This window comes from Leptidea sinapis, chromosome 4 (assembly GCF_905404315.1).
Source record: "Leptidea sinapis chromosome 4, ilLepSina1.1, whole genome shotgun sequence".
NCBI lineage: Eukaryota > Metazoa > Arthropoda > Insecta > Lepidoptera > Pieridae > Leptidea > Leptidea sinapis.
Window position 1 is genome coordinate 6,385,651 of NC_066268.1, and position 8,881 is coordinate 6,394,531.

General features: G+C 35.3%; 1 protein-coding gene across 1 annotated transcript in view; it reads left to right on the top strand.

Moving 5' to 3' along the window:
- Positions 1–8,881, top strand: part of LOC126979744 (uncharacterized) — an 84,116-nt gene extending 75,235 nt beyond the window's left edge. The window contains exons 8-9 of the mRNA XM_050829253.1: positions 83–290; positions 3,135–8,881. Of these exons, the coding sequence (XP_050685210.1) occupies positions 83–287 (205 nt within the window). The 3' untranslated portion in view covers positions 288–290; positions 3,135–8,881. The remainder of the gene's footprint in view (positions 1–82; positions 291–3,134) is intronic.

Below are 8,881 nucleotides of genomic sequence, written 5' to 3' on the forward strand. Positions count from 1 at the left end.
AAAGGCGACTTTCCCGACATATTATTGTTATTTAACCATATTTTTCAAGGCAATTTAAGAGAAAAATACCGTTTTATTCCAGAGAACTTAATGAGCTTCGACGTCCTGTGTCCGACAACCCAGAGATTCTTCGTTTCTTCCGCTACATGAGGGCAGCCCGACGAGGTCAAGAGAACGCGGACTGTGTACAGAGTCATCCAGGCTGCACCTTCAACACTCCAACACATACTATGATTGCTGCTTACCATGACATCAATAAATTGGTGACGGCTAGAAAATTACATTGACTGGTACGAATTATATATATATAATCTGAATCTTGGAAATGGCTCCAACGATTTTCATATAATTTAGTATACAGGGGATTTCGGGGGGATAAATCGATGTAACTAGGTTCAATTTTAAAAAATGTAGTTTTATCTGTTATGTTTTAATGAGAAACAGCTACAATAACATTAGAATACAATGCTAAATTTCGCCACTATATACAAGACTTGTAGCTCAGATGGGACATTGGGTGGACCGGAAAGCGGAAGAACCCGGTTGGAATCCAGATGTCTTATTCGTTTTTTTTTTTGTTCAAGTTATGTACATTAAAAATCCGAGCAAACCTCGGTCGTCTGGATATTTATACATTATATGTAGGTCCTTATAACAGATAAATATTTGTTCTATATTCCCAAATACCACATTGTCTGAATACGTAGGTTTCCAACCAGTGTGTGCCTGTGATGACATACAGTACGCAGACGTGGTCGCTAACTATGCGCCTGATGCGACCACTCATGGATCGCTCAAAGGGCAAATTTTGACGGCTATGCTCGGAGTTTCCCTGGGAGCTCGAATCAGAAATGATATCTGTAGAAGAACCAAAGTTATCAAAATAGCTCAAATTAACCTGTATTGTGATAAGGATTAATTTATTAATAATTGATTGATTATTAATTGACAGACATATAAATTCATTCAATAAAAACTTTGTCTCTATTTATATTAATTAAGCTTTTAATATAATTAAATTAGCACAATTTAAAAATATAAAAACAAGAGAATTACTGCAATACATAATCTAAAATGAAGCATAAAAATCGTTAGTTAATTAAACTGTCCTTGTCACATTAAAAACTTTAAATCTTGGTGAGAAAAAATTTCTAAGTAAAAATTGTAAAGGTAAAATAAAGGGTCGTCTGATGTTAAGTAATCTCCACCGCCTACATTATCTTACAACACCACAGGAATCATAGGAGCTTTGCCAGCTTTTTACAAAGGTGTATGTAAGCTTAAACTCTGTGCAACTCAATCATTCACGCGCTAGCACTGTCACACTCAGCGTACTATTAACGGCTAAGAGTCAAAGTTAAAAATATTTTTTCATTTCTCATACTCGGAAAGTAATGATGTTTTAATTTGATTATTGGGTGGAAAATGCTGCTTCCCTCCATAGAGAGGGAAAAAGTCATCCAAATTTCTTCCCACCTAAGGGCCGGAATGGACTTTAAAAATAGAACTGCTGTGAAGAGTTTTATGTAAAAAAGAACTAATAAAAAAAAACTGCGGCCATGTTACTTTCTAAACAGCCAGTGTGAACTTAGCGCAAACTTTTTTGAACGGAATAAGCCGCAACAATTACGCGGTAAGTTCCATATTTGAAATTTGAAAAGTCGACATAAATTGGCGGGATACTAATCTGTCCTTAGATAGACAACTAGTTTTATTTTCCTCATATTCGAAATGAAAAGTAGAGTGTTTAACTCGGGTAAAAGTATCTCGGGAATTGATTCTTTCGACCCTCGGTTAACAATGTACTATTACCAGCTTGGACTATTTATTCGTCTAGAAATACTTTGACAGCTGTGAAAACGTCGCAAAAGGAGGCAGGCTGTTAACCTCTACTTTGAGCATTGCACAGACACTAACGGCCATTCCCAATATATTATTTACAGATAGAGATAAATTACTACCTTCTACTGTCAGTAATAAGCTGTCAATAATCTGAAGCTGTCCCAATATAGTCATTCTTATCGCCTTATATTGGGACGAGTGAATTGCAATTTTAATGGTAAGCTATACGTCGACCCATTGACAGACTGCGTGTACGGATAAGGTGAGTTACCGTCGATAAGTTTATTGGGACAGAAAAGTCAACGATAGTTACGATTTTTATCTCGACTAAGAGATAGACCGAATATTGGGAACGGCCGTAAAACAAACTGACACACAAATCGCAGGTGTAAGACGTAGTTTGTCACGCACACTAAAGTAATAAACCTGTCCTGTTTTCATCGGTTGTTTATCAGCAAGAGTATATCAATAAATTATCTAAGTTTACCACCACTTCTCTTAAAGCCGCGCCTAGTATCGGAATACTGGGTCTCGAAATCTCGAGCGATTGCCAATTCCGTGGCCATCTGGAGGGCAAAGCCAAATTGGCTTCGAAGAAGCTGGGCGTCATCAATAGAGCACGGCAATACTTCAAGCCGGCCCACATTCTAGCGCTCTACAAAGCGCAGGTCTGGCCACACATGGAGTATTACTGTAATCTCTGGTCTGGTGCACCCCAGTATCTGCTCGATCCATTTGACCGCGTGCAACATAGAGCAGCCCGAATTGTCGGGGACTCAGTGCTCTGTGAACGGCTGGATCACTTGGCGTTGCGTAGAGACGTCGCTTCATTGTGTGTCTTCTACCGCATTTATCACGGGGAGTGTTCCGAAGAGCTGTTTAACCTGATTCCTGCCGCCGAATTTCACCTTCGCACGACACGCCACAAGTTAGGATATCATCCCCACCATCATCAGGATGTGTGGCGGTCCTCCACAGTGCGGTTTTCAAGAAGCTTTCTCCCTCGTACTACAAAGCTGTGGAATGAGCTTCCTTGTGCGGTGTTTCCGCGACGATACGACATGGGTACCTTCAAAAAAAGCGCGTACACCTTCCATAAAGGCCGGCAACGCTCTTGTGATTCCTCTGGTGTTGCAAGAGAATGTGGGCGGCGGTGATCACTTAACACCAGGTGACCCGTATGCTCGTATGTCCTCCTATTCCATAAAAAAAAAGCATTATATTCTCTTAAAATTACGTGAACATTAATCGAAATCAACAACATTCTGATAAACCTATTGTTTTTGTTACAGATTTCATCGGAAGCACTTTGAGAAAAATTTGAGAGTTGTCTTAGCCGTTTAAAGTATTTAAAATCTGGAATTCCATTAAAATTTTCACGAGAATAAATTCCAACGCGATTATATTGTTGATTTGAACCAATTTTAACTAATATTGAATCTTTTATTGGAAGCAGGCGTAACTTTGCGGAAATCCATAATTATACAAATGATTTGAGTTTTCCTTAGTGTTAATTCCGCCAATATTTATCGAGGCACGAGGCAACCTCAGGACGTTTTGTCTCGCCAAAATCTGGCACGAGACTGAGACTCAGTGTCGTGTAGAGGCGAAACACGTGTCGAATTGTCAAATCTGCAAGACAAATATTGGCGGAATTAACACTAAAGAAAACTCAAATAATTTGTATAATATTGAATCTATAGAATCTATATAATTGTCTTATTTATTATTGTATTTACTTTTTTTATGCAAAGAAGTAAGTAGCCACAAAACAGAATACAACTGCCTCTCAACTACTTGCTACTACAACCCCCAAAAATTCTTAACGGCACTATAATTGCGCTCGTCACCTTGAGACATAAGATGTTAAGTATCATTTGGCCAGTAATTTTACTAGCTACGGCGCCCTTCAGACCGAAACATATTAATACTTACATTACTGCTTCACGGCACGTTGTGGTGTACCCATAATCTAGGCGGTATCCTATGCAAAGGAGCCTCCCACTTAGTTCAAGCCACTATAAGATCTATATAAAAATGGTTAAATACCATAGATAAAATGTTTTGTTTCATATTATCTTGATACAGGCAAATATAAAAGTATTGCCTGTTTTCATTTCCAGTAAAAAGCACATTAATTAAAGGTTTAAAGCGAACACAAACTGCTCGTAAAACTGGTTATTTCGTTAAAAGTTTGTAATTTCCGGGAAATTTTAACAGCCTTAGCCTTATTAGCCACATGAATGATTTAATATTTTGTTAAATATTTCGTTTCGTTTTGTGTCATTTTTTGAAGCGAAAACTTCTTTAGCGGCTATGGGCTCTTTTCTTGGGATGGTTATAAAATGTTAAACTCGCGTCAGGACACGTGGCCTAATCGATAATTCGTAAGACAGTCGTTGTAGTAATGGATGTTGTTCAAAATTTATTTTTCTGAGAGATAAACTTTTTTATGTAAAATTATTGTAATAGTTCTGAAATGTTAAATATTTTATGATACATATATAAATTGTCATTTTTGTGTACAATAGCGCTATAAATGAATATTGTATTTAAACACATAAATTCATTCACTGCATTGATACGAGCAGGGCGTATCAATTACCATCAACGTCCTGCTCGTCTCATCCCTTGTTGACATAAAAAAATGTAAATTCCGGTTTTGATACGAAAATTTTGTCACATATGAGATTAATGAAAGCACTTTAAGTTAAGGTACGGACAGACGTGCTCAAAAAAAGCGTGCTTTTAAGTATGCTTAAAGTTAGCATGCTCATGCAACTGTTCACATTTGCCAGCAATAAGCATGCATGCTTAAGCATACTCATAAATAAGCATGCTCAAAGCAAATGTACCGGATAGACGTGCTGCTATTTGGCACCAGACTCTTGGACAAAAAGGATGTACAAAGATATAGTGACAGTGATATCCATACAGAACTCAATAATATAATCATAGTCGCCCGCCGCGGATCGAGATCAAATCGATAATAGCATGCTAATAAGCAAACCTGTTCAGACGCGCTCGGAGCACGCCCCCTTCTACCCGCGCCTCAGGTAGCATGCTCGAAAATCAAACGTCGGTTGATTTTTAAGCATGCTCTAAATAAGTATGCTCATTACAGTACACACGTGCTACTTATGAGCACATGCTCAATAAAAGCATGCTTTCGTGTAGTAATGAGCACGTCTGTCCGTACCTTTATCCCCAAATGCATGGCACAGGGCAGGACAATTATTAATAAAAATATTAATTAAATATTAAAATTATGGCTATAATCATCTATCAATGACCTTAATCATAGTGAATATTTTTACCATCATTAAAAATATGAGAGTAGATTCGCTTCATGATGTATTTCACTAATTAATAACTGACCTAATTATTGCTCAAATTAGCTCATAATTGGATTAAAATCCACTTTTGATTTTACCTACGTATGATTTAGCTAATAATTAACCCCCTTATTCATAATAGTCTGCTAACTTAAAGCATTGCTAATTCTCACTCTGTCTTCTTCTATTGACCGAAGTCAGAATGAGGAAAAACACTCCTTAGCAGCTGATTAAAGTTAGCGGACCATTATGAATAAGGGGGTTAATATTTACGTTATTTTATTTATTAAGTTAATTTATTAAGTTAATTAGTTAGCAATTTGTATATATTTTATATTATTGTTGTGATTGCGTGTTTGAATGTATTTATTTAATGTTTGAGTTAATATTAGATATATTTAAGGCGAAAACAAATATGGCTGGAGGATAACTATTCTAATGTCAATAATTCTATACTAGCGTGCTGCGTTTAAGCTTATTATGATCATAATTATTAAAATTGTGTATAAATTCCTCTGACAAGATTACATCAGGCTAATCAAGCTCCCTTAGTGAACCCGAGTTAAAATTACCCGAAAGAGCGTCACGTCTTAGCCTCAATTATACATAATTTAAGTACTCAGTGCTTCTAAAACTAACTAAAAGAATCCTCAGATATTGTAACGACACAAGTAAGCGAGATGGCGACGCAACGCACACTCGTAACAGTCGGTGTGACTGCTTAAGATCCTCATAAAAAAGTGTGTATATTTCTTTGGCCTAACAAAGCAAAAATCCTTAAAATTATTTATTCCTCCTGCTACTCTACGTTTGTAGAAAGAACAATATTGTAAAAATCTTGCAAAGATGGCTTTGACTAAATAACGAATACGGCTGTATGAGGTTAAACCCTTTGCCTGTCCTAATAATGGACAAACAAAATTTTAGGAACCATCTTCACCCTGTTACGTTTGTGTTAATGATGTGCGCGCATCTTAATATTTCACTGTCATCATTTTTTCATAAAGCGCCTAAAGAAGTATAACTTCAAAAAAAATACTTTATCACCATAGAGAAACAACCTCTACTATTTCTCTATTAATATATATATTCTGGTTAATCTGATGTTTACTGGTAGAATTATTCATGGAGCCGTTGTTTTGGAACTGAGATACACGATCCGTCAACAAGTCTTAAAAGGCATTTATTTTCTCAAAATTGATTCCTTTAGAATTCTTTTTGATGTCATTTCTTATACTACTACCGCTTCGGAAACAAATGGCGCTCTGAGAGAGAAGAAGCGGCGCAAGAAACTCTCCCAGCATTCTTTTTTTTGCGCTCTTTTCAATAAAAATATACAATATTGTACAGTCATTTCTATCGCTATAAAATAATTACAATCTAGTCCCAGGCTGTCCGATCATTTAGATATTCAGCAGTAGAGTAACAGGATTTACGACAGAGCCATTCTTTTATAAAACATTTAAATTTATTTATAGATAATGCCTGAACAGTGGCTGGGACTTTATTGTAGGAGTGTATACATTTACCCTTAAAGCTATTATGCATCTTATGAAGCCTACTAGAATTAGTTACAAGCAATCCCTTATTTCTAGTGTTATAGTTCTATCTTAGCATCGGCAAAGCAAGCTCGCATCGAAACTTTCGAGACAATTACATCTTCAGACAGAATATAAATTTACTATGTTTTATCATAATTAACTTCTATGCTAACGCTACTTCACTGTCAAACTGTTATTTTTAAATTTATATTGCCCATTTCGACTGTGCAAAAATTAAGTTACATATTATTTTGTTTAACTATTCAATTGAATAAACTTAAGCCATTTGTTAATTAATTATAATAATACATACTTTAGTTCGTTGATTTCGCACACGCCGAGTTAAACTAACATTACCAATGCCCTATATAAATACCACTGGACAGGCTGATCCACATGTTTGACATCAAACTTTTGTTGCCTATTTGAAGCGCCACTCGCGAGCGTCCGGAGAACTAATTTTGACGTAAAATACAAATGGCTGCGAGGGAACGTACAATACTCTGAAGTATTTTTTCATTTTGAATTAATTTCATTCGCTTTCCGTGTTATTTATACTTCAAGAATCAACGTTAATACGTACACAATTTTTTTTTGTAAATAGTTTCTCACCATCTATGTATGTTTGCTGAGGTTGTCATCACTAGTTTTAGTACCGCAGACTCTCGCTACATGGCCAACAGCGCCAAAATGGCCAATATCAAACAGGCACAAAAGCCGCCAGTCCAGTGGTAAATAGAAGAGGTCAGTGAACATTTACAGTTACGGTAACAGCATTTGGCATTAAAATAGTTCTACTCGATATTAATTTATAAAGCGATTTATTCACGACTTGGGCTTGACATGTGTCAATTATTATTTATTGTCTCGCGTGCAAAACTCATTTGCATTCAAGATGGTCTTGGAATTTGGTGAGCAATAAATAGCTTTATTTCTGAATGAAAGTCCCGTCATGTATAGAGTAATAACTGTACGGAGATGTCGATAAGACGTTACGTGTATGACATAAAAGCATAAACTTAGTATACTAGAGTAATAGACGAGCCCTGTGTGAAAGTGAGATAATTATCCTAACATAAAAACCTAAAAACAATTTAGTGTCCATTAGTCTCCTGTCAAATTGGACCGCTTATTAATTTTAGTGTATTTATCGTTGTTTTTCTATGTTTTAACGGACACTAATTCAAAAGTATAATGGTGTCGTGTTCTGTATTAGATTGTGTTGTTACATAAAGCAACGATCAACTAAAGATACAATTCACTTGTAAATACTGATTTTTCAATACTACTTCCGTGATGTTTATTTTCGTAGAACATACGCACTCAATTATTTTATATTAAATTGTATTACCATTTAATAAAATATGTGTTAGATAATATAATATTGTATACGTGAATATGACGTCGTTCATCAATATTTGTTATAGGGATTGACCAAAAGCAAAATACTACATACTTCACTAACTCTCTAACACATCTGTAAAACTATCACACATGAACATTTTAAGTTTAGTCTCGCCGTAATGAGGAGAGTGTTTGTCTATTACTCTAGTATACTAAGTTTATACATAAAAATTGAATAAAAATATATAATTAATATTAATTAACTCGAGGCAACTTTGCAATCCTTAAAAAATTAGATTTTGGTCGATGTGTTAATAATTTTTCGATTATTATTATGATTAGCAAACAGGATTAATTCTTAATAGAAATAAGTGATCTTTAAAGCTGTTTTCGCAAAGTGTCACAAAATCACTTCGACACGTAATTTCCCACGCTCGTCGTCACCAGTTCGGCAAGTCAATAGCTCCTGTATATGCCTCGTGTTGGCAAAACATGTGTTGAAGTGAATTTGAGAAACTTAACGGAATTACAATTAAGATCTTCATTTATAACATTTAAAATAAGTATGTTAGTTCTTATTAATTTATGACTTGATATTTTCTATTCTCTAGCCTTTGGAATTACCGGCTACGAATTATATTAAGTTGGAACGTGAATAGACCGCTTTATTGAAAACTTTTCTTTTTTAAGGTAAAAATACGTGCCTATATCGATTGTTTATTTGCAATAATATCTTTTTATGTATGATTTTATTATAGTCATAGCGTTATCTGTATAAATATAGAGTTGTTAAAATAATAAATATTTTATTAAATTTTA